The sequence below is a fragment of the Spironucleus salmonicida genome, chromosome 2 (assembly GCF_000497125.1).
Source record: "Spironucleus salmonicida strain ATCC 50377 chromosome 2, whole genome shotgun sequence".
Classification (NCBI taxonomy): Eukaryota; Fornicata; order Diplomonadida; family Hexamitidae; genus Spironucleus; species Spironucleus salmonicida.
The window spans coordinates 1169990-1193831 of record NC_090597.1 but is presented as its reverse complement, the minus strand read 5'-3'; the positions used below and the strand labels follow the sequence as shown (position 1 = coordinate 1193831).

General features: G+C 35.1%; 20 protein-coding genes and 1 pseudogene across 20 annotated transcripts; 12 read left to right on the top strand and 9 right to left on the bottom strand. All coding sequences in view use genetic code 6, as the record gives it.

Moving 5' to 3' along the window:
* Positions 1 to 6: 6 nt before the first annotated feature.
* Positions 7 to 714, top strand: SS50377_21849 (uncharacterized protein; the record flags this gene model as incomplete). The annotated part of the gene is made up of 1 exon (XM_067905742.1): positions 7 to 714. One exon carries the CDS (start codon positions 7 to 9, stop codon positions 712 to 714), a length of 708 nt encoding a protein of 235 aa, XP_067767059.1.
* A 252-nt stretch (positions 715 to 966) lies between these two features.
* On the top strand, positions 967 to 1431 carry SS50377_21848 (uncharacterized protein; the record flags this gene model as incomplete). Its single annotated transcript, XM_067905741.1, has 1 exon — positions 967 to 1431. One exon carries the CDS (start codon positions 967 to 969, stop codon positions 1429 to 1431), a length of 465 nt encoding a protein of 154 aa, XP_067767058.1.
* Positions 1432 to 1602: 171 nt separating this feature from the next.
* Positions 1603 to 2067, bottom strand: SS50377_21847 (uncharacterized protein; the record flags this gene model as incomplete). Its single annotated transcript, XM_067905740.1, has 1 exon — positions 1603 to 2067. The coding sequence occupies one exon, from the start codon at positions 2065 to 2067 to the stop codon at positions 1603 to 1605; it is 465 nt and encodes a 154-aa protein (XP_067767057.1).
* Positions 2068 to 2445: 378 nt separating this feature from the next.
* SS50377_21846 (uncharacterized protein) lies at positions 2446 to 2772 on the bottom strand (the record flags this gene model as incomplete). The annotated part of the gene is made up of 1 exon (XM_067905739.1): positions 2446 to 2772. One exon carries the CDS (start codon positions 2770 to 2772, stop codon positions 2446 to 2448), a length of 327 nt encoding a protein of 108 aa, XP_067767056.1.
* Positions 2773 to 2957: 185 nt separating this feature from the next.
* On the top strand, positions 2958 to 4145 carry SS50377_21845 (Transmembrane domain-containing protein; the record flags this gene model as incomplete). The annotated part of the gene is made up of 1 exon (XM_067905738.1): positions 2958 to 4145. One exon carries the CDS (start codon positions 2958 to 2960, stop codon positions 4143 to 4145), a length of 1188 nt encoding a protein of 395 aa, XP_067767055.1.
* A 23-nt stretch (positions 4146 to 4168) lies between these two features.
* On the bottom strand, positions 4169 to 4579 carry SS50377_21844 (Pyridoxamine 5'-phosphate oxidase domain-containing protein; the record flags this gene model as incomplete). Its single annotated transcript, XM_067905737.1, has 1 exon — positions 4169 to 4579. The coding sequence occupies one exon, from the start codon at positions 4577 to 4579 to the stop codon at positions 4169 to 4171; it is 411 nt and encodes a 136-aa protein (XP_067767054.1).
* A 408-nt stretch (positions 4580 to 4987) lies between these two features.
* Positions 4988 to 5845, bottom strand: SS50377_21843 (Radial-spoke protein; the record flags this gene model as incomplete). The annotated part of the gene is made up of 1 exon (XM_067905736.1): positions 4988 to 5845. One exon carries the CDS (start codon positions 5843 to 5845, stop codon positions 4988 to 4990), a length of 858 nt encoding a protein of 285 aa, XP_067767053.1.
* Positions 5846 to 6099: 254 nt separating this feature from the next.
* Positions 6100 to 6792, bottom strand: SS50377_21842 (Ribosomal protein L7a; the record flags this gene model as incomplete). Its single annotated transcript, XM_067905735.1, has 1 exon — positions 6100 to 6792. The coding sequence occupies one exon, from the start codon at positions 6790 to 6792 to the stop codon at positions 6100 to 6102; it is 693 nt and encodes a 230-aa protein (XP_067767052.1).
* Positions 6793 to 6989: 197 nt separating this feature from the next.
* Positions 6990 to 8495, top strand: SS50377_21841 (uncharacterized protein; the record flags this gene model as incomplete). Its single annotated transcript, XM_067905734.1, has 1 exon — positions 6990 to 8495. One exon carries the CDS (start codon positions 6990 to 6992, stop codon positions 8493 to 8495), a length of 1506 nt encoding a protein of 501 aa, XP_067767051.1.
* Positions 8496 to 8809: 314 nt separating this feature from the next.
* Positions 8810 to 10315, top strand: SS50377_21840 (uncharacterized protein; the record flags this gene model as incomplete). Its single annotated transcript, XM_067905733.1, has 1 exon — positions 8810 to 10315. The coding sequence occupies one exon, from the start codon at positions 8810 to 8812 to the stop codon at positions 10313 to 10315; it is 1506 nt and encodes a 501-aa protein (XP_067767050.1).
* Positions 10316 to 10912: 597 nt separating this feature from the next.
* SS50377_21839 (NLE (NUC135) domain-containing protein) lies at positions 10913 to 12022 on the top strand (the record flags this gene model as incomplete). Its single annotated transcript, XM_067905732.1, has 1 exon — positions 10913 to 12022. The coding sequence occupies one exon, from the start codon at positions 10913 to 10915 to the stop codon at positions 12020 to 12022; it is 1110 nt and encodes a 369-aa protein (XP_067767049.1).
* A 182-nt stretch (positions 12023 to 12204) lies between these two features.
* SS50377_21838 (uncharacterized protein) lies at positions 12205 to 12591 on the bottom strand (the record flags this gene model as incomplete). Its single annotated transcript, XM_067905731.1, has 1 exon — positions 12205 to 12591. The coding sequence occupies one exon, from the start codon at positions 12589 to 12591 to the stop codon at positions 12205 to 12207; it is 387 nt and encodes a 128-aa protein (XP_067767048.1).
* Positions 12592 to 13080: 489 nt separating this feature from the next.
* On the top strand, positions 13081 to 14499 carry SS50377_21837 (CTP synthase; the record flags this gene model as incomplete). Its single annotated transcript, XM_067905730.1, has 1 exon — positions 13081 to 14499. One exon carries the CDS (start codon positions 13081 to 13083, stop codon positions 14497 to 14499), a length of 1419 nt encoding a protein of 472 aa, XP_067767047.1.
* Positions 14500 to 14920: 421 nt separating this feature from the next.
* On the top strand, positions 14921 to 15511 carry SS50377_21836 (uncharacterized protein; the record flags this gene model as incomplete). Its single annotated transcript, XM_067905729.1, has 1 exon — positions 14921 to 15511. The coding sequence occupies one exon, from the start codon at positions 14921 to 14923 to the stop codon at positions 15509 to 15511; it is 591 nt and encodes a 196-aa protein (XP_067767046.1).
* A 964-nt stretch (positions 15512 to 16475) lies between these two features.
* On the top strand, positions 16476 to 17543 carry SS50377_21835 (Kinase, CMGC RCK; the record flags this gene model as incomplete). Its single annotated transcript, XM_067905728.1, has 1 exon — positions 16476 to 17543. One exon carries the CDS (start codon positions 16476 to 16478, stop codon positions 17541 to 17543), a length of 1068 nt encoding a protein of 355 aa, XP_067767045.1.
* A 233-nt stretch (positions 17544 to 17776) lies between these two features.
* On the bottom strand, positions 17777 to 18295 carry SS50377_21834 (uncharacterized protein; the record flags this gene model as incomplete). The annotated part of the gene is made up of 1 exon (XM_067905727.1): positions 17777 to 18295. The coding sequence occupies one exon, from the start codon at positions 18293 to 18295 to the stop codon at positions 17777 to 17779; it is 519 nt and encodes a 172-aa protein (XP_067767044.1).
* Positions 18296 to 19427: 1132 nt separating this feature from the next.
* Positions 19428 to 19706, top strand: SS50377_21833 (Myb-like DNA-binding domain-containing protein; the record flags this gene model as incomplete). The annotated part of the gene is made up of 1 exon (XM_067905726.1): positions 19428 to 19706. The coding sequence occupies one exon, from the start codon at positions 19428 to 19430 to the stop codon at positions 19704 to 19706; it is 279 nt and encodes a 92-aa protein (XP_067767043.1).
* Positions 19707 to 19786: 80 nt separating this feature from the next.
* Positions 19787 to 19999, bottom strand: SS50377_21832 (uncharacterized protein; the record flags this gene model as incomplete). The annotated part of the gene is made up of 1 exon (XM_067905725.1): positions 19787 to 19999. One exon carries the CDS (start codon positions 19997 to 19999, stop codon positions 19787 to 19789), a length of 213 nt encoding a protein of 70 aa, XP_067767042.1.
* A 62-nt stretch (positions 20000 to 20061) lies between these two features.
* Positions 20062 to 20421, bottom strand: SS50377_21831 (SOH1 family protein; annotated as a pseudogene).
* Positions 20422 to 20669: 248 nt separating this feature from the next.
* SS50377_21830 (uncharacterized protein) lies at positions 20670 to 21191 on the top strand (the record flags this gene model as incomplete). The annotated part of the gene is made up of 1 exon (XM_067905724.1): positions 20670 to 21191. One exon carries the CDS (start codon positions 20670 to 20672, stop codon positions 21189 to 21191), a length of 522 nt encoding a protein of 173 aa, XP_067767041.1.
* An 88-nt stretch (positions 21192 to 21279) lies between these two features.
* Positions 21280 to 23787, top strand: SS50377_21829 (Cell division protein 48; the record flags this gene model as incomplete). Its single annotated transcript, XM_067905723.1, has 1 exon — positions 21280 to 23787. The coding sequence occupies one exon, from the start codon at positions 21280 to 21282 to the stop codon at positions 23785 to 23787; it is 2508 nt and encodes an 835-aa protein (XP_067767040.1).
* Between the last annotated feature and the right edge of the window lie 55 nt (positions 23788 to 23842).

Sequence of the window (23842 nt, the reverse complement as noted above, 5' to 3'; positions counted from 1 at the left end):
TTAGGAATGGATATTTCTCCATAAGTTGATTTAAAACGGACGCCATAATAATTCTTCTCACCATAAACTAATCCAATGACAAGCTAAATATCCATCCTTAATATATAATTATAATAGTAGCATAAAATTAATTAAACATAACGAATGTAGTTATAGGAGAAGGATCATGAAATTATTAATTTAAATACTCAATTAATAGCATTTTAAGAATAACTTGAAGACAAATAACTTGACTATAAACGTTTATTACAGGAAAACCAGAATCTTATTCTAGAAATTGAATAGAAAAATACAAACATTTTAACTCTTCAAAATGAAAAATTTGAAGTTGAACTTACTAAAAAAATAGACTAAACACAATTTATGACAGAACCATAAATTTAATAAACTTCTATTCATCTATCTAGCCTACAATCTCCATCAATTGTTCACTCTCCAGATTTAAACAGAATATGCGAATTTTTAAATGTAAATATCTCTGCAGATGACGTTATTGATCATATTGAAAAGCTTAACTACTAAATAGATAATCTTACAGAAAATTTAAACCTAGCACTTGATAGAGTGAAGGCTACGAGGGATTATGAAAGTGCAAAGGCTGTTAATGACGTAGTTCGTGAGGTTATGAAAGAAGATTTCTCAGTTCGAGTGAAAATTCGAAGAGCAATTGAAGAAAAATAAGTAGTAAAAGATATTTACAACTCCGTTTAGTGATGAGTTTAAATTTTTTGATCCTTAAAGAGTGCTGGTAAACCTGGGGCTTTAGAATGAACAGTTAACATGAGTCAGCGATTAATATATCTTTGGAAAATATTAAAAATATAATTTTTTATATATCTTAAGACATATTTCATCAATGGTTGTTATACCTATTGTTAATTAATGCATGATTGTAATTCCTTTTATAAATATATTAAAGTATATTTACCATATAATAACAAATAAAACTAATTTTCCACTCCACAAATGTCTAAGTTTGAAATTAGGGATTTTTTACAACGTGTAGCTACAATTAATACTGGGAACATTGATACTGCAACTTTATCCACTTAATATAATATTACCGAACCAGAACTAGTCTCTCTTATTGCAAAGAAAGCTTTTGGATCTAAAATTCCAGAAAGCTTATAATAACACTTAAAAGATTAAAAATTCATAGAAGCTATATAGTAATGCTTTGATTAGCCATTGATTAAGTAACTTTAACTTCAAGTTCAGCAGAGAAATATTCTTATGAAGATTGCATAAAATTAACTAGAAAAAATAGAGCTCTCAAGCTTTAACTTTAAAGCAATAAAAGCTAATGACCGCGAAGTCTTAGAAATGCGGAAAAGATTGCATCAAACAATGAAAATTGCTATGAAAAAAGCTGGTGTGGATAGTTTAGAAGAAGTAGCAATGTCATGTGTTTTTGAACGATGGGCTGATTGAGAGAATTTTGTATTCTTAACATCATATATTATAAATAATAAGTAATATACTTTAATTATACTTCACTATTTTTAGAATAACTATATTAATTTGATCTGAACTACTACGTATCTGTGATTAAAACATAATTTGTATATAATCCACACATAGCGCATAAAATCACAAAATTCCTCACTTTTCGTTCTTGATAATCTTGTCTTCCACACCGGCAGATATAGAACTAGCAAAGGTTTACCCTGCAAGCATTTTGCCACTTTACTCTACTTCCGCGACCTTACGGGTTAGTGAAAAGCCTACTAAAACGTTAATTTTTCGCAGTAGGCCAGTTGGTTTTAAAAGGGTAAAAATGATTTTTATATGATTTTCGGTAACATCTTCTATTAACATAATAATATTAGAATCGTTAAAAATAATTGTTCCACAGGTCGGATGTGAATGGAAACCGTCACACTGAGCAGCAGGGGTGCCAAGAATCGTCGAATTCTCAAAATTTATGTTATCAATCTACAGTTTGTTGTAGATTTCAATAGTCCCATGTTAAAAAATAGCAGCCTCGTCATTCCTATTGGCTGTGATAAGGCTAGAAATATCATCAAATGTGAGTTGAAAGGAAGGTGAAAGGCGACGACGATGCATTTAAGGAGTGGCAGATACAAATTTTTACTATTCTACTAATAATAGATTCGCACAAAATTATTAAAAGTTAAATAAAATAAATACATATATTTATATTATATTAAAATAATATATATTAACATTAAATAGAATTTAATATAATTAAGTATTGTATATATAATATATTAATAAACTATATTATTAAAATCACTATAAACTAAATATTATCATAATTAGGAAAATAAAAATAATTAGTAAAGTTAAAACTAGAGAATACAATAACTATCAACTAGAACTAATTTGTCGTTGAATTTAGTACAATACTACTTAAATTTGATCTATACTAGCATCATACCTGTACTTAAGGCATAATGCTCGTTTACTGTGTTAAATAAAGAGTCACACGTCCTATGTCTGCTGCTATTCTTTGGCTTTCTCAATTCTATCATTCTCGTCAAGGACCATTTCGATATATTTGTACCATTTGATTATGAATGGTGTAGCTATAATTGTGCATAAAATACAAACTAAAATGATGATAGTCAGCATATAATCCCATGGGCAGGTGTATTTAGATGAATCGTTAAGTACCAATCTTTAAATTCTAGAAGTCTAACAAACACAACCATCTATTCTTATATCTTTTGTAAAACCATTTGCAATGTCACAGAACCCATCCTATTTACAACCTACTTCAGATGATTTGCAATGCACTGAAATCGTCATATTTAAGAAAATGAATGAATGCATATTTAGTTATACTATATAATATTTTATTAGTTTTCCCAAAGAATATAATTAAATACCTTTACATATATATTTGCTTGATTTAGTTGTATTTCATGAACCACATTTTATGATGTTGATACTTTATTAGTAATAGGCAATGTATTATTTTCTCAATTTCATTAATGTTTGTCTAGTTACTCAAATCAGTTGGCAAGACGCTCTTCGAGCTGGCGCTGACGATTCCGATGCTGACGCTGGAGCTGTGCATCATCTACGCGTTTCTGGGCTGGAATCCCGAGAACTGGCTCCTGCACGGTCCCGGCATGGTGGGCGCAGTTTCTATCGGCGCGATCTTCATGGTGGCCTCCTACCACAACTCGAAGATCCTGAAGCTGTTCAGCAAGCAGCCCTTCTGGTTCAACATCACGCTCTTCAACCTGATCAACCTCCCCCTCGCGTTCTTCTTCTACTTCATCGACCTGAAGTTCATAAAGTTCATCGCGAACGGAGGCAACTACGACGTGGGCGTGATCCTGCATCAGTCCAACATCTTCTTCATCGGGGGCATCCTGACCACCTGGGCTGCCGGGTACGGGCCGGGCTGGTCCGCGACGTCGAAGGGCATCTTCCAGTACTTCCTCTCCTGGGTCGTCTGGGCGACGTTCTCCTCCACCACGATGCGGAACACCTCGCTCACGAACTACACGGTGTACCACAACACGTTCCAGATCCTCATCTCCTTCAGCAACTCGATAACCTTCACGAACCTGCAGAAGCTCTCCATCTTCAAGCTGTACGAGTACCGCTTCAACAACATGTTCGAGCAGTTCATGTACGTCGGCCTGTTCACCATCGTGGTCGCCTTCGTGCAGTACTTCATCGTCTTCTGGATCACCTTCCTCATCTACGAGAAGGATAACCTCTCCCAGGCCCAGCTCTGCAACACCGTCGGCAACTACATATCCATCTCCTGGGCGGGCATGAACCTCGTCGGCCGGCACATCGGCCCCGCCATCTACCACTCCATCGTGAAGTTCGGGTTCCTGGGCTACGTCCTCTACATCGTCATCTGCTGGACCCTCGCCGGTCTGCTCTCGGCGGTCTGCGGCGTCATCTACCAGGAGATCATATGGAAGCTGGTGCTCATCAAGATGTTCGGCATCAGCATCTACGCGAACTTCCCCAAGCACGACAGGCTCGACTTCATCTTCGGGTTCGGCATCGGCAACCTCATCCTCGTGTACGACGGCGTCCAGTTCTTCAGCGGCAAGGGCTGGAGACTATAAAAAAGAAGTAGATTACCAATTGAAGAATAGCTTAAAGATGCTATAGAAATTAGCGAGAGCTCATCATTCAAATCTACAATGTGAGCTTTTAACTATAAAATATAATTTCAGTCATATCTTACTTCTCTTAACATTCCATGCTAAAATATTTTAACATAACATGCATCTAAAACCACTATAACAAGAGCTTCATCACATGTAATCTTACACATAACATTCTTTCTAGCTTCGACAAAAGCGGGGAAATTTTTCTAAATAAATGGTAAGAAGCTTACAGTTCCACTTACTTCAGCCCAGTCATCTTCAATATTTCCAAAGAAAAATGAAACCTTGGGGTTCTCTCTTATTGTCTTCAGTGTTTTTGAAAACTTATTAAGCGCAATAATTGGTTTGCCAAGGATTCGTGAGAATTAAATATTAGTTGGAAATATCGATGGTAGAAATTCATCATTATATGAAAGATAACCATGAGAGTCATTAGACAACAAAATTACCTAAAGTTCTTCGAATTGTTACATTTTATAAAGTTATATCAAAAATAAATATTCATCTCAATGTAATTCTAGCCTCATCCAAATAGGAAAAATTACAAATTAGAAAATTTAAGAAACTATTACTCTAAGTATACATATATTATTGTTATGGACATATATAAGAAAAAAAATAATTATAAGTTAGAAAATTACAATTAAAAATTATAATATTTAAATATTTTTAATATTAATTAATATTAACTAAACTAAACATTTTAAGTATATACTAATTCATGATATATTATAATAAATTCTAATCTCATTCTTAAAGTTAAACTAAAATAAATATTAAATCTTTGTATCCTAAAAATTATATCCAACTTAATTATAAATATAACTTTCGCAATATTCATATACTATTTATATAATATCAATTATATCAACTCCCACATTTCACTATCCGCCATTTTCCAATCTAACACCCTTCTCTACTGCTAACCTCAAGATTTCTCTCAAGATACCGTGAATTCCTTCTCTTTATTTGGCTTTTTCCATTCCTTTTAGTATAATTTCAGGCACGAATTTACCAGTTACGGCAGTCTCCAACTAACTTTAAAACGCACCTTTTGCCTCTAAGCCTACCAGAACGTCCTTCTCTAAATCCATAGCAAATTTTCTCGCAAATACTTGTGCAGCACATTTCCTTGCGAGTTCCTCTTCCTGCATTACCCTTTTCTTGTCTTCGCCGATTCTCTTTTATATTTCTTCTCTCTTCCTCTTTTCCGCTTCCTCGATTCTACGGATTTCTTGTAATTCCGCCTATTTTTTCTGCTTTAATGTAACTTTGGCCCTTCTAATTGCCTTAATTTCCTCGCTATCAGCAAATTCGATTAGGGATTATTATAAAACTGCCCCAATCAGAACATCTAGCATGGGCTGAACCTCAAGATCGAAGTTGAAAAGTTCACCAACAAGAATTTCTGTCTGTTTGTCGACCCCTTGAGGGGGTGCTCTGAAGGGAGCTGGCTGCTGGCATTCCTGCATCGGATCTGTTTACGTATTTGAGGTGCGCTCCTCAATACGGTCTGGGAAAGCTTCTAAAAATTGTGCAGTTTGAACTTGAACGGTGGGCTCTTGTGGCATTTTGGGGATGTTGTTTAGTAGTGTGTTGACTGACGTTTTAGCATCCTGTTGGAGTGTACGAAGGCGCTACTGAGTTGCCTCTGGAAGTGCTGATTGGGCCTTCCAGGTCGAATCGCGAAATACTCTGGGGTCACGATAGACTTGGTTTTGCTAGTGGTGAGCTTGCATTTTTGCGGGTTGGAGCGGAAAAATAAATATGGCTTACTATGTATAATAATAATAAATATAATAGAAATTAAATTTAGTCAAAATAGTGATAAAATAAATTAGAATAGCTTAATTATGCAACGCAAAAGGTGGTAATAGTATAGAGAAATAATAATCTTATAAAAAGAATGTGACGTCTGCTAAACGTAAATACTATAATATATGTAGTAAAAAATTGACTTCAACTTTTACTAATTTGATACAAATTAATAAAATCAGTGCTTTTCAACAGAGGGGAGCTTACGCTGAGACCTTAATGAAAGAGTGTTTCCACCGTGATTCTTGATGGTCTTTTCATAGTTGACCTCAACGGCAATCTTATCGGTGATTGAACGGAGAGCGGCAGTATCTTCACTACGGATTTCGTCAATAGCAAGAACTGCACATGTCTTCAAACCAGCAAGAGCACCAAGTTCAGACTTAGAACGGATGATAGCATAAGGGATCTGCATCTTGTGGCAGAGAGAAGGTAACCACATAACGAGTTCGATGGGATCAACATCGTTGGCGATTAAGACTAACTTAGCCTTCTTCTTTTCAATAAGGTTGGTAACTTCGTTGATTCCAGAGATAACAGAAGCCTTAGCAGGGATCTTAGTCTTAGTTTCAGCCATCTTGGTGATACGAACTTTACGCTCTTCACGAGTTTCCTTGATATACTTCTTGGCAAAGTTCAAGATTTCAATGTTGAGATTCTTGGAAACTGGGTGGTGGAACTGGTTGATTGCACCAGGAACCTTCAGACGAGTCTAGAGCAGAGCCTTCTGTCTCTAGATACGGATATAAGCGGGCCATCTAACGTAACGGGTGAGGTCCTTCTGAGTGTGGACACCTACACCCATCTAGGAGGTCTTGACTGTGGTCTTGACAATTTTAGAGAATTTAGAGCTCTTGAGTTCGGCGTTCATTCCGAGGGAATGGTGCGAAGAAAAAGATATCAAAAAATATACTTAATTATTATAATATATATTAGATGATATGTTCACGAACATATTAAGAGTGATTAAATTTTTTAATCACATTATAACCTATAATTTATATTCACACATTATCTTTACTTACTCTACTTCTAGTATATATTTATAACTAAAATACTATGATTAAAATGCACGTAGTTCTACTGGCATTGTATAGCAATGTATCAGCCATAGACTGCTACACATAACGTTCTCAACTAAATCTATTCATTAACCATCTAGAGATTCAATTTAGACATGATCCTGGAGATCTTTGTGATTTTCCAAGAGGTGTTATGGTACAATTATAATTCCCAGATTCTGCTCTCGATATAGGGTAAGTATTTACTAATTTTAGCTATGAAAATACAAATTCTTTGATTATTAACTGTGGAACAAAATGTGCTGACTACGATCATGTTATTTCTAGCACTGTTCTGATAGATTCTCCTTAGCTGACCACCCTATTCAGTATTGGAAGTGTTTTAAATATACGAAAGAAGATGAGTCGTGTTAATGCAGGAGTTCATCTTACTGTTAAGGATGATATAACCTGTATGGTTATAGACTAACCAAATATTGGAAAGAATTTAGCAGATAAACAAGTTATATTAAAAATATAGTCTGATAGGGATGGTTCAACTTAATACTTAAATCCAACTGAGGAATTTAATGCAGATAATACTTAATATTGTTTTAAAGTTAACTTTTCATTACCGTTCGTGAATACAGGAATTTTAATGCTGTAAGGCAGGTTAGATGGAATTTCGATCTCGGAAAACTATACATCTACGCAAATTAGTATACCAAACCAACCAAATATATTTACAGGATTAAGTGCAACTGTATTCTCTTCTTATATAGCTATTGAGTTTGACCGAAACGACCCAGAGTATGACAATTTTATCACATCCACATCTTTTGCTAAAACAAAATTTGACCTTAAAATTAATTTGAATAATACTAATTACTACATCGCCGGAAACTTCACAAAAAGTCTTTTTGAAAATGGTGGAAATATAGTGTGCGCATTAAGTGATAACGAAGCTGATTGCATACATATTTTATAACTTTTTAAACAGCATTCAAAAAACGAATATATTGTAACCTTCTATTTCTAAATTGACAAAGTGACGATTATTAAGTAAGTTAAAAATTTTTATTCTACTTGCTTCTAAACATTAAATGTGATTATTCGAAAATCTTATTTAACGTTCGGCTTTGATCATTTAATTTAAGACTGTCCAATGATCGAAACATCTAATTATACGTTTGATTTGGGATATTTTCACACGGATAAAGAACTAGCATTGGGGTTTTCAAAATTTAATTCAATTAAGGAATTTCAAAAAGACTACAATTCGACTAAACGTGAAATCAATATATAATTTAGTAGGAATTAGTTTTTAATTATTGAAAATTTAAAAAATGAACCATACACGGTATTATATATTTTTAGTGCCGACGGAAAGTATTTAGATTAAATTTTAGCAGATACTGTTTAAGTTAGCTTAATGACGACCTATTTATTCTATGTTGTTGTTGGAGTGTTGTCAAACGCCGTAATCTGCACAGGAGTATTTTTTATAACAATCATGCCTAAAAAGAAGCGCAGTGTAGTTAGATCGAAAGCTAAGGTAATTGAGGAACTATGAGCTATGAAATGAACCTTTTTAAATACACTTGCATATAGTAACCAATGGAATGATTTGATTTTAAATAGGTGAAATTTACTACCATTTATTATTTCGTTAATTTATTATTTTGTTCATATTTTATAGTATAAAAATAAACAAAACTATTGAAAATATATTCTCCATAATTTGCTATATAACCTATATCTTTTAAAAATACGTATACAAAAATCTAATATTTAATACATATATATTATAGTATACGATCTTTTATTAAAAACAAAAAACGTATGAGAATAATATTATATAAATGATATACAAATTACTTTTATAAAATGTATATATATTTATTGGCAGTGTATAGTGTCGTATCTACCATGGACTGTTACACATAACGTTCTCAACTAAATCTTTTCTCGGACCATTTGGAGATTTAGCTTAACCGTGAATCTGGAGTTCTTTGCGATTTTCCAACAGGAGTTTTGGTTTAACTATAGTTCCCAGATTCATCATTAAATATTGGATAAATATTTACTGGTTTCAGTTACAATAAAACTATTTCACTAAAAATAAATTGTGGCACAAAATGTGCTGCCTACGATGACGTTATTTCGAGTACTGTTGTTATAGACTCTCCATAACTGACAACAGTTTTCAGCATTGGAAGTGTTTTGAATATACGAAAGAAGCTGAATAGTATTACTCCAGGGGTTCATTTAACTGTTGAAGGAGACTAATCATGTATAGTTATAGATTAGGCTAATATTGGAAAGGACTTGACTGAAAGAAAAGCAATCTTAAAGATTCATTCAGATAGGGAGGGTAAATCCGAATTCGATAAAGGTGTTGAAAAGTTTGATTCAAAAACTACTTCTTATTGTTTTACTGCAACGTCTGAAATACCTTATGTAGATATGGCTATTTTGATGTTAACTGGCCTATAGAATGGAATACACATCTCATAAAATTATACAACTTCTGATATTGTAATTGTAAAACAACCAAATATTTTCACAGGACTTACTACTACAATTTTTTCATCTTATATGGCTTTAGAGTTTTAAAGAAATAAAGGTGAATTAGACAAATTTATGCTTGCTGCAGATTTTTCAAAAGCTAATTTTATTATAAAAATGGTTATTAAAGACACTCATCATTATATTTCAGGAAAAATTAATGAAAATATTTTCAAATCTGACGGAAATATGGTATGCGCTGTTACAGAAAATGAAGAAGATTGTTTATTTATATTAACCTAAATGTAACGTATATAATTAACAGACCGCTATATTATATTTTATTTCCAGATAGGCGATTAGTTAATAATATAATAAGTAGGTGTGTTTAAGCCTTCTTGCTTCAGTGGCCTTGATATTTTAATATTCAGCAAAACTATAGAATTTTAATTTTAAATGACAAGTTCAAAATGTGTTTTGGAATAAACTAATTTGTATACATTCAAAGTAGGTTATTTTAATATTCCTGAAGATTTTTCATCTGGAATAACACTTTTTAAAGATACTTATGATTTCTCATTATTGTATAATTCTTCCATGAATAAAATTATAAATAATATTTCTAATAATGAGTTTGCTATTATAGAACCATTAAGAGACCATAAATATGTTGTAATATATGTGTATAATGAAGATGATGATTTTTAAGACTAAATTGTATCAAACTCAGTGGAATAGAGTTTAAGGAGCACATATATTATGTTTTCATCTCTATCAGTTATCTGCTCATCAATTTTTTGTGTTATTATGTTTGTAGTTAGTATTATTCCTAAGCGCATTCACGTGACACATAAAATTAAAATTATTAACCCTGATGAAATTTGATCGTATGACTAATTTAATTATATAGTGACGTGATTTAATTATATAATTTGCATGTTTTATGAATTTTATGTTTTCTGTATTTATTTCCTACAATAATCTTTTATTTGCATTAAATTTTGAGAAATAAATACGTATACATAAAAATTCAGTTTACATTACCCAATATAATTTACATTAAACTTAAATTACCTAGGTTAATAACACAATTATCATTTTAGTATTTCATTGAGTGACAAAACGTAGATGAAATTAGTGCAAAATCAATAATTAAAATTGTGTAATTAGTATAGAAATATTTAGTTACTGTGATTACTACAATTAAAATAATTAATCATAGGCATACTAATTATTAACTAGGTGTAAAATAATATTAATTATAAGAGTAAATATCATTTTATAAGAACTTTGTTAGTTTAATAATATAGATTAATATTCAAGTATCAAGTAATCTTCTGTAAGAACAACGTTATATAGATAAAGGCAATGTAGTTTGATCCCCCTAAAATATTATTCATTATTAATTTTATAATTTTTATAGAGGATTCAATATCTTTCAATAAAATATTAATTACTCTTTCCACATTCCCCTTCACCACAATGTCAACTCTGACAGTATCATTATTTTCACTAGATCGAGACATTTAGATTGATGAAACTCCCCTAGTTATACCATAAGCAACATCTATTATTGATTTAAATGAGCTTGCCAATTCGCTTACATCATAACCTCAAACTTTTGATTTCTACATTAATGACCTTTTAGTATCCTTAAATCTAACAAATTTCTTGAATCTTAACAACATATCAATTGAATAAACCGTTAAAATAGCATGCGCACCATCTCCAATTCCTCCAGTATTAAAAAATTAATAAGATATACCAGACTGGGGTAGCTCTCTTTCTATATCTGATACCAGTATTTACGTTACTTCATACGATGGAAGTGTTTAGATTTTTGATAAAACCCTTAAACCCCTCTAAAGCATCTAATTATCGAAATAGCCCCTAACATGCTCAGTTTTTAACAAATTTCATTTCTCTGCAGGTTACGACGGCACTATCAACGTTTTAGATGGCGAAAAAATCCAGAAATTCAAATCAGCATCCTAAACCCCAATTGTATCAATGAACACCTTCAAGGACGGTATTTTCGCATTTGACGAAGCTTCTGACGTGTATTTACTGGATTTACAAATAGTAGAAAACCAGCAAATTTAACCCGCTTTTTCACTTGCTCAGCACAACCCCACAAAAGCTTTTGAATTCTAAGGAAATCTTGCACTCTCCTGCTCGAATTCCGTAAAATTCTACGATATTATCTAAAATTAGATAGTTTCTTCTATTCCAGGACCCGAAGTTTCGTGTTTTGCATACGACGAAAACATTGCAAAATGCGGCTCATTCGACCGTGCGATTCGAGTTTACGATTTAAGGGCTGGAAATCAAGTTTAAAGAACGTTTTTAGGGCATAAAAGTCACGTTGTGAAGCTTACCTAGAGAGGAAAAGGCCACTTTTTCAGCACTGATATAAGCGGCGTGAGCTATCTCTGGGACGAAAGGTGCAGCAGGCCTTACCACTCAATAGAGTGCTATGATCGGGAGATGGACAAGAAAAACGACTAGGGGAGGGTCCTGGACGCTATTTGTGATGATCACGATTTATATATGGTCGGAAGCGCCAGAAAAATATTCCAATACGGAATTTGAGAGTGAAAATAAGATAATATCAGATTTAGGAAGAAATCAGAGATGAATTGGTCGAAAAATGGTGTTTTTGTTGCCGTTTTCTCTCATTTGCAGCTATAACGAGAGGTTTGCGTTCTTAAGAGCTTGAAGGTAATGCACCCATTGAAATAATTAAAAATGGGATGGTAATCACTGAAATCTCGTCATTTAGAGATGATATGATTAATCGCTAGAATAATTGAGGAAATATCCTGCATTTCTTAGTTTCTTTTCCAAACCAAGTGGTTGTACTTGTTTCTGAGCTGGCTCCGACTGAAACCCGGAAAAAACTCCTTTGATATTTTGTCCCAGTCTCTATTGCGTATTTATGCCTACTACAAAAGCAGATGCTCTTCGTTGGCACACCATAGATGTCTAGGCTCTGATCGATTTTTGTGAGTTGTGTAGAAGTCGTAGCATTATCTTGCAGTTTTGCTCTTCAGTACAGCAGCAATTTCTTTAAAGTTTAGCTTACCCTGGTATGTGTATTTCTCCGAAAGCTCTTGGAATTAAAGTTTTTCGTTGTAAGACCAGACTTCATAATCCTTCATTTTTAAATCTTAGTATGATTAAGTTTTTTAATGTATTACTCTATATTACCTCCAGGTTTTAACTAACTACAAGAGAACCAACGTAGATCTGACATATTGTTAACTAATGTATTTATAAAAATTGTTTTTAATTTTTTACAATATTTGTTTTTATAATTATAAATACATTTTTAACACATATACTTAATTTAAAAACAGGTAAAGGTGACTTTTACATAATCAAACATGTACTAATAAATATTATATAAACAAAAATTAGATACATAATAAGTTATTAAATATATACTATAAGTTAGGCGTATCTGGAGTAGAATACATTTATTTTTCTGGCTTGAATATGAAATTTTTAACGTTACACTTAAAAAAATAGATATAAAAAGATTCAAACTGAAACTTCTTTTAGCAACCGTAATAATACACAAATTTAATAATACTATTTATTTATGATATAATAACGATAAACTTTGCACTCCACATTTAGTATTACACATGAAGTGGATAATTATCTCATCAGATGCCTAGTCATCTTGTAAAACAGCAATTTCCTCATATATTGCTGCAATTTTAGATCACAATTAAATTAAAATTAATTATATAAAACTAAACCCTGCACTAACAGTAAAAATGGGTTTAGTATCACCTGATGTAATTGGAGAGGTTTTCATTACTCATGATGGAGCTTAAACAGACAAGGATATAGGAATTATTGAACGTTCCTTGTCTTACAATTTACCCTCGCATTCTTTTCTGTCTCTGGGTCAAAGTGTTAATCATGTGAATTTAATAGAGACTTCGAGCAAATCTTCTGGTTTTGATTTTTTATCAGTAGATGAATAACTAGTTGACTATATTTATCATTATATTAGTAATTTTAAAGAAGCTGTTATAAATATTATAGAGATTGGTGGTTCGATAAATGATCAAGCTGGCTTAATTTTTGCTCGTTCTATAATGAAATTAGACTAGATTAATAATATTTCATCCATTCATTTAGGTTTAGATGAGAGTAGTTTCGTTAAAGTATTCAAAAAGCCACCAACTTTGTTTATTAATTTTAATGATTTTAAGTCTCAGCTTTCGGAAAGGAAAATTAACTCAAACATAGCCAACAGTCTTAAAAACTTATTATATTCTTATTTGAATATAAGACTATCTGAGTTTGATTAGTCCCATACCTATTTACACTTAATTAAAAAAACATAACATAAAAATACGGTTAAAATAGCACTTGTCGGTCGTCATGTAAATAATCTATCTGCATATTTATCTGTTGTTGATAATTTACGCGCGGCTGCGTAGATAGTAGAAATGAATATAGAATTTATTCCTCTCAATAGTAAGTTTTTAACATAGCAAAACATTGAGACGAATATGAAAAATATTGAATCTTGTATATTATTAGATGGATTTGGCGACTCTGGTCACTTTGGAAAGCGTATATCAGCCAAATATTGTAGAGAGCATAAAATACCCTTATTAGGTATATGCTAAGGCGCTTATTAAGGTATTCTAGAATTTGCATAATCTAATAATATTGAAAACTGGGAATAAGTTATTAAACCAATTGATGAAGATGAATAAGGGAATATTATAGGAGATAAAGAAATCAGTGTTCTTAAAAATAGTTTGGCTGAGGGCTTGTTTAAAAATGATAAAATGGAAAGATTTTACACTGTAAATAACATCAATAACGAAGTATTTAAGTAATTAGAGTAATTTGGTATGATTGGAACTGTTTTTAATAAAGCTGGAACTGAATGTAAATGTGCAGAACTTAAAGATCATCCTATGTATATTTTATGTAGTTTCTTGCCATAGTTTAATGGTAGATATAATTAACCACATGAAGTATTTATTCAACTTATTATGAAAGGTTGGTAATAGAGAGGATAATGCATGAAAGAGTGAGTCATATCTCAATCATTAAATATTAATATTTTATTTAAAGCTATACATCCGGTATAATATTACTAATAATAGTAATTCACTGTATAATTGGTACTTTTTACAACTATTTAAACAATAGTTTCTTTAATTTATACTTGTTAATGATATTAAATATAGATTAGAAAATATAATAGCAATAACAACTGAGTTGTAAGTTGAATTTTCTCTTTGCTTTATAATTTGTAATCAAATTATTATATATTTTATAGCTTAATTCTAGGATGTATAGTAAATCTAGTCAATCGAATGTATTATTTATTAATTATACAGATAAAACATATTTTTCATTATATATTAAATTATTATCGTTTGTTAATATAATTTTTAGTCAATCAATGCATTTCTATATTTATTATATTAAAAATTTATTATAAGATATCGAATGAAATCCAGTCGTGAGTTTAATAAAAATTAGCTAATCATGCCATTATAAGTGCTTGGATAGTAAATAAGTAATAAATAATATCCAAATAGGTTGCAATAAGATAATTTACATAATTTAAGCAAAATTAAGAAATGCTGTCCAGATCTTTCGAACTCCGATTAGTCAAGCAAATTTAACGTGGATACAAAAGTATAGAAAGATAATAATAGTGGTTAATTGTATTTTAATAAATAACACTCTAAATCACTAGAATTTATCACTTAAGAAATACTTTAAGATGATTTCTAGTAAAATCACGATATTGGGTTCAGCTACGCTAATAAAATAAGAGGCACATGTCCAAAGGCATCAAATAATGGGTCATGTATAAATTTAGATTTAACAGATAATGAATATCTATTCAAAAATATTATGCATTTGAATTTATAAGATACTGAAAAAGATTTATGTGAGTTACTAGAAAATTTGAGTAGCGATTCAGAATAAAATGTTAGTATTTAATAAAATTTTATGGAGGTCAATAATGCTAAGTTAAATGTTTTTAAGAATATCATTGGAGGTGACATTGATTGGAAAACACTCATGTGATTTATTAGTTATTTATTAAGAATAAATATTAGTTTTTTAATGTTATAATAATATAATACTATCCATAAGTTATAATTTCTATATATTTAAATTAGATTCCATTATTTCACTCATTTATATCTTTATTCTAATTTTTACTCTACAAATATATTCTATCTAGAAAATGGACTTACCAGATCTTATGTTGTAGAGTTTGTTAGTTTATTTTATAACAAAATACAAGATAATACTATAATAGATCATCTTAAAATTATAATTCACTACTCGCTAAAACGCGAAATATTAGAAAATATGTATTATTATACAGTAATCATATTCTAATTAACATAGTTGTGAAAGTAGACAAATAAATTATAGAATATACTGTATATTATTAGTAAGTAGATTTTTGTAAAATGCAAATAACGTTAGTACAAATTTCAATGATATTAGCAATGGTGACAATGATATAGTATTATTAACATGGTTAAGTTTGGTAGTAAAAAGAGTAGTTTTAGTAATAAATAGAAAATGTTTAAAAAATGGTGGTTCATAAAAAATATAGCTAATATTCTCTAATTTATAACAAAATACCTTTACCAGAGCGTGTAATTATTTCATAAAATATGAATAAATCCGTGGCACAATCTCACTCAGCTCTTAGTATATATAGCTATGTAAGCAAATCAAGTAGAGGATTATTATTATGATGCATTTATAAAACAAGTAGCCGTTAAGTGAATAGACCTTAACTAAATATTTTATAAATTATTTTGTACATTTAACACTTTGTAATTGTATCCCTTGTTTAATTTTGTAATATAATGTGCATATTATAATAAAGTTTAAAGAAATTATCTAATAAATACGTTAAACATAATCCCTTACTCTAAAAACTATTAATATATATCTCATAAGCAAAATTACAGCAGATCTTTATTTTATAATATAATAATTATTATCTGATCCACTCCAATATTCAAAAATGCAAAACTATACAATAATCAAAACTCTAGGTTCTGGTGCATATGGTACCGTTTTCCTTGCACATGATATAGTAAATAATCGTGATATTGCACTTAAGCAGATACATAAGAAAACCACTTGGTCAGAAGCTAAAAATCTTCAAGAACTACGCTCGTTAAAACGCTTCAAAAACTGCCCATATATCGTGCAGCTTTACGAATTATTTCGTGAGCAGGATGGAACTCTGAATTTTGTGTTCGAACTAGTTTCAGGCGGTTCACTTTGCTAGAAAAATACACAGAGCTGGCAGGAAATCTAGATCCGTACTGCTGCATTTTAGATATTATAAGGTCTCAATTTTGTACATTCATAGGGATACATGCATCGTGATTTGAAGCCCGAAAACATCCTAATAAGTGACCAAAATATCTTTAAAATCGCAGATTTGGGCTGTGCTAAAGAGCTCAGAAAACAACCACATTCTGTCTATGTCGGGACAAGATGGTATAGAGCACCAGAAGTTCTTCTGTAAGACTAAAATTATTCGTTTTAAAGCGATATTTGGGCGTTCGGGTTAATTTTATGCGAAATGTATTTAGGAAAACCACTCCTCCCTGGAAATTCTGAACTAGATCAGTTGAATATAATATTGCAAGTTTTGGGGCCAATAAGTACTTAAGAATATCCAAAATTTGCATCCCTAAGCTAACGAATCGGTTTCGTTCCCTCCACTCCAGTTTAAAGTGAAGGTTCGAATTCGATTTCAAGGGTTGAGGGAAAGCTAAAAACTTTACTGCGGAATGCTAGCGGTCCAGCTATTTCGTTCATTGCAAGCTGCCTGCAAATTTGCCCTGAACATCGACTTTCTACTTAATAATTACTTCATCTGGAGTTTGTGAATTTAGAAAATAAAGTAGAATATCAAAATGAAAGTGAAATTATTAAAAAAGCAAAAATAGTATTGAATAGCAAAATTTAAGGTATTGGCGAAAGTTATCAAAGTCGTGTAGTCCGGACCGCTGATTTAATAGATTAGAATGAATTTTAAAACAATCATGGGTTAGATGAGTTAGATGAGTATGAGTGAGATTTATTTTACATTTAATTCCAAATTGTTTAAGATTTTTACTGTTGATCATAATATTCATTTTTATGTTTTTGCATTATTATATTTTTTAAATTGTGCCGGGAAAATAAGACTGAAAGTTGTTTATGAAAGAAATTATATTTGTTGTTAACTAACATATATAAAGATATTTGAATGAAATTATTTATATTTTAAATTCAATTTATTGCATAATATATTTTGAACATAAAAAGTCACCATCTTGTAAGCATCATTGCACTCTATTAAATTTTTGGTAACTGAACATTAATTTTATTAGCACTTTGTTATTATGGGCTCAGCAACCTTGTCAAAGTTCTATAATCAGTATGATTACAATTTTTAATCGATTTATAGTGCTTAACATGAATTCTATTCTAAATTGTATTGCTAAGTTATTACACTTGTTTAATATCTGGTAATTTAAACTATGTTAACTGTTGACTTTGCATAAGTTCTAAAATTTAGTACGGTTCCGGTTTTAGCGTTGTACTTTCCTTAAGATAATGGGCCTAACTAATTTTACAATGTGGATTGTACATCGCTAAAGATCCGGTAAGGTTAACTGCGGCAGCTTAATTTTTTGATAAAACCATTTCGTTGATGTTCGTTAGGTTTGTAGACTCTATAGTGTTAAATTCATCAAAATGAACTTTAGTTCTAAGGTATGCACGTTTCGGACAATAATTTCTCTCTCTTTACCTAATATTATCTAGGTCTTAGAACTATTTCATTTGTAAAATAAAAAGTATTAGTATATATTGAAAAATTATATTATACATAATTTGAACACGTTTTATTGATGTTATATATTATATTTATAAATGGTGTTAGTAAAACTATTCTACAATATTAAAACTTAAATTTATATTATTAACAAAATAAAAATAAATTGTTCTAAAACCAATACTTAGATAGATCCTTATGTAGTTTAGTTGTTTTTGTAAAAAGAGAAAATATTATTGCTCTCTTTTATGATTTAGATTTTTATTATAAATTATTATTTTAAACTTTTGAAAACTTTATATTCAATGAGGTAATATTATATATTTAATATATAATAATTAGTAAATAGTGCATTTAAATCCGTAATTATAATATAATTATTAAAAGTAACATGTTGAATAGATTACAAAAAAAGGTATTTTAATTGATTAAATAGGCTATTATGACAATAGATAGAAAATATAGCGAGATTTGATGAGTTTTCTGGTTTATTATCATTAAATTGTAGTATAAACTTCATATTCAAATATAAGAATTGCATAAAATCGATAACAATTACATTTCACCTCTGCTTTAGTTTATTTTCTTAATATGGGTAATGGAAATGAGCACTCTAAATAATAGTTTTTATTTTGTGTATCAGAAAATTAGCTGCTTTAATGCATAATAAACAATTCTTGGTAAATTATATTAGTCTATTTTATTCATTAATATCGCATCAGCAGTCTATAATAAATAGTATTAATAATTATTATTGTTAGTTTCCTTTAGATATAATCCACATGAGATTATATTATGGTATTATAACCAAGCGTTCGATCTACCACGAAAGCTGTAGCGAAACTGGGGCGGGATTCTCTGCTGCTGCGCCCGCCCGCGAGCCGTGCATTTTGGAACTGGTGGAACTGCTACCTGCGTATTCCGCCGCGATATGCAGAATTATCTCTGGTCCATCCCGCTCCACCTCGCATATTGGGGCACAATACCCGCAACCGCGCCAGAAACCGTTTCTGGAACCCGACAATATCCGTGGTATATCGCATTGCGCAGCCGTCTGCTTGCCGCCAGATTCCTAGAGTCGCGTATTACGCCGCGATACCCGGATATACTGCCCTAGGAAAACACGCCGCTCCGCTACAAATGGCCTTCACACGCGCGCCCTGCTGGCCCCTCGAGGACGAGCAGACCCTGTTCCGCTACGTGGAGACGCATGTGTTCCCCACGGGCCATATCGACTGGACGGATATCGGCAACTGCCTGCCCCACCGCACGCTGTCCCAGTGCACGTCCAAGCTGCACCGCATGCGGCAGGACACCGACCGCTTCAAGTTCAGGCGGCTCGGTAGGAAGTTCCCGCGCGAGGCCGACGCGCCGATCCAGCTGGACGTGCTGCTCGCGGTGCTGCAGGCCATGGAGTGAGTGTGTTTGCGGTTCTGCGCTGAGTCCTGGCGGCTACAGAGCGACGGGCGCCGTACGGCCCGGGCAGTGAGGCCTTACGATCACTCGGGAAGCACCAGGTCGATGGCCCGCTGCACGTCCGCCGGGCCCGCCTCCACGCGCTGGCGCTTGCGCACGGACGGCACGGTCCGCAGCAGCACGGCGGCGGCGACCAGGTTCGCGAGGTCCGCGAGCAGGGACTTCGTCGTGTGCGCCAGCTTGAGTCCGGGGAAGTTGCGGCGGAGGAAGACCTGCACGTCCTCTTGGCGGAACATTCTGGGGGGACGCGGATGCAGATATATAAGGCCCGGAACGTCCGCTCCACACTGGCACGCACTCACTCGCCCTGCTCGACGGCACGCTCCTTGGCCTCGAAGTAGTTCTGGCTCACCTGGCTCTGTTGCTGGCAGTAGTCCAGAAAGTTGCAGTAGGTGTGCTCCTCCGCCACGCTGCCCTCGCCGATGGTGATCTGCACAGCCAGGTTGCGCCGGAAGGTCTCATCCGTTAGGCGCTCCAGGTAGAACACCGAGCGGGCATTGCGGAGGAAGCGTGCGTACTCGGGCCGGGCGAAGTAGTTCAGGTAGCGCACGTAGCGGATGAACGCCTCCTGCTCGAAGAAGCCGTGCTCCAGCAGGTACACCACGTACTCGTCGTAGGCCAGCTGGTTCACGAAGTCCAGCTCCGCGTTGAACTTAAGAGGAAGTAATAAAGATTACTTTTTATATGTTCTTTGCTATTTAATATTCCTTTATAAGTATAAACGTTTTGAAGCTTTAAATATTATGTTAATAATAAATTAGATAATTAACTAATGTATAAGCTTAAGTAAAAAATTTACTTGGCTATAAATAGTCATTTATAATTTACTTAGATATTATGCTTTATTAATCACTTACTCTACAACTAGCAAACTAACAATAATTATAAAAGGTTTACTTTTTAATAATGAAAGTCTTAGTTGCTAATGGGTTGTTCTAGCAAAAGCAGCAATTACCATTAATAATATCATCATTAAAACGAAATAAAATTTATCCTAGTTGCATTTTAACTATTGATAAATTTTAAGAGAAAAATCCATTTTTATCTGATAGTGATTTTAAAGAAATAGTTTAAAAGAAAATATGTTAAAATATAATACGTGTAAATCTTAATAGTAGTGAGGAGGTAAAAATGAATATGGGACCATTAAAACTGATAAAATAGGGGAAAAATAGTATTCTTGGTAGAAGACGATTGAAATAGTAACTAAAGAATAATAACAAGCCATATATGCTACTTGTTTAAGAAAATTCATTTTAAATCTAAGAATAGATAGGAGCATCATATCTTTTAAGTCCTACTGAAAAAGATACTATAATAAATGATGAAAAATCTACTATTTTTAAAAGCTCTTGGATAGGATAAGGCAGCTACATGATATTGAACATAAAGGATACTATACGTAGCTGTGATATTGTGAAAATATGAACTTTATATCATTTCATTTAAGAACTCCAAATAAATCCTACCTTATATATAGTTATGATATAATTCAAGATTATACAGAACCTCTAAAATGACTGAGATCAAAAAAGGTCACACCGGTGACTACGTCATTAAGAAAACGAAGACCGAGTTGAGCGAGATGAGGTTTCCCAACCGATTCATAGTGGAGGACTACGCCGACGGCGACAACTCGGTCGTCCAGATCAACCCCACGAAGTTCGACCAGCTGGAGTTGTTCCAGGACGACATCGTAGAGATTCGCGGCAGGTTCAAGAAGTTCACCCACGCCATGGTGACGCCCAACCCCAGCCTGGACCCGACGAAGATTCTGATGAATAAGTCAGTGCGCAAGAACGCCAACGTCAACCTCGGCGACATCGTCTCCATCCACGCCGCCCCGGAGGTGCAGCAGGGCGCCCGGATCAAGATCCTGCCCTTCAACGACGATGTGGCCGGCTACACGGAGGACTTCTTCGACACGCACATCCGCCCGTTCTTCAAGGACAAGTTCCGCCCCATCACCGAGAACGACACCTTCATCATCAACGAGGGCCCCAAGCCGATCGAGTTCAAGGTGGTCCTCGTCGACCCCTCCCCGGTGTGCATCGTCGCAGAGGGCGTGGAGATCTTCACCGAGGGCGACCCGGTCTCCCGCGAGGAGGACGAGAAGACCCGCAAGGAGATGATCGGCTACTCGGACCTCGGGGGCATCAAGAAGGAGCTGCAGCAGATCCGCGAGATGATCGAGCTGCCCCTCAAGCACCCCCAGCTCTTCGAGAACCTCGGCATCAAGCCGCCCCGCGGCATCCTCATGCACGGACCACCGGGCTGCGGCAAGTCCTCCATCGGGCGCGCCATCGCCAACGAGACCGGCGCCTTCTTCCTGCTCATCAACGGCCCCGAGATCATGTCCTCCATGGCCGGCGAGTCCGAGAAGAACCTCCGCTCCGCCTTCGAGAAGGCCGACGAGGAGGCGCTCGCCCGCGGCTGCGCCATCATCTTCATCGACGAGATCGACGTCATCGGCGGCTCCCGCGAGGAGTCCAAGGGCGAGGTCGAGAAGCGAATCGTGTCCCAGCTGCTCACGCTCATGGACGGCATCAAGCCCCGCTCCAACGTGCTGGTCCTCGCCGCCACCAACCGGCCCAACGCCCTGGACGCGTCCCTGCGCCGCTTTGGCCGCTTCGACCGCGAGATCTGCCTGTCCGTGCCTGACATCGACGGCCGTCTCAGCATCCTGAAGATCAAGACCAAGAAGATGCGCCTCGCCGAGGACATCGACTTCGAGTACCTGGCGGACAACACCAACGGCTTCGTGGGCGCCGACATCGCGCAGCTCTGCACCGAGGCCGCCATGCTCTGCATCCGCGAGAAGTCCGAGATGATCGACTTCGAGGAGGCGAACCTCCCCGCTGGCATGATCGACTCCATGTTCATCGAGATGGCGCACTTCAAGACCGCGCTGAACTCAATCAACCCCTCCACGCTGCGCGACACGGTCGTGGAGATGCCCAAGACCACCTGGGACGACATCGGCGGCCTCCACGAGGTCAAGAAGAACCTCAAGGAGCTCATCCAGTACCCGATCCAGTACGCCGACCAGTACGAGCGCCTCGGCATCGACCCCTCCCGCGGCTGCCTCTTCTTCGGTCCACCCGGGAACGGCAAGACGCTCCTCGCGAAGGCCATCGCGAACGAGTGCCAGTCCAACTTCATCTCCGTCAAGGGCCCCGAGCTCATGTCCAAGTGGGTCGGCGAGTCCGAGCGCGGCGTGCGCCAGATCTTCGACAAGGCCAGGCAGGCGCAACCCTGCGTGCTCTTCCTCGACGAGCTCGATTCGATCGCGAAGCACCGCGGCGGGGGAGGCGGCGGCGAGGGCGTGACGGACCGCATGGTGAACCAGCTGCTCACTGAAATCGACGGCGTGGGCGCCAAGAAGTCCGTATTCGTCATCGGGGCCACCAACCGACCTGACACGATAGATCCCGCCCTCATTCGCGGCGGGCGACTCGACCAGCTCATCTACATCGGCATTCCTGACTATGATGGCCGTTTTGGCATTTTGAAGGCATCTTTGAGGAAGTCAAAAATGGAAGAAAACGTTGATTTGGCACAAATAGCAGACGCAACGGAAGGATATTCTGGCGCTGACCTGAGCGAAATCTGTCAGAAAGCTGTTTAAATGGCTATAAGAGAGTCAGTTGGGCAGTTTAATGCTAATATGTCGATGCTGAATTTACAGAAAAAATAGAAAGAAGACGCCAATGAAGAGGTCGATATCGAAGAATTTGAGAGGAAAAGTAGATAATTCGAGGAGCAATTTGGCAGTGGAATACTCACTGTGAGGAATTTCGAGCAGGCAGTTAGGACATCAAGATAGAGTGTTTCTGATTCAGATTTGAAAAAATATGAAGCGTTCAAAATGCAGTTTTGCGATGCCAGCCAGGGTGGTGATGTCAACAATCCCAAAGTTGCGGGTTTCAAGTTTGTGGCTAAGGGTAGCAAGAAGGTGGCCGTTGCGGCTGTCAAGGAGGAAGCAGTACCTAAAAAGAAGAAAGACGATGATGAATTTTTCTGATTAAATGCGGTAATTTTATGTAATAAGTGTACTGTTTTATTTTAGATGTTCTAGA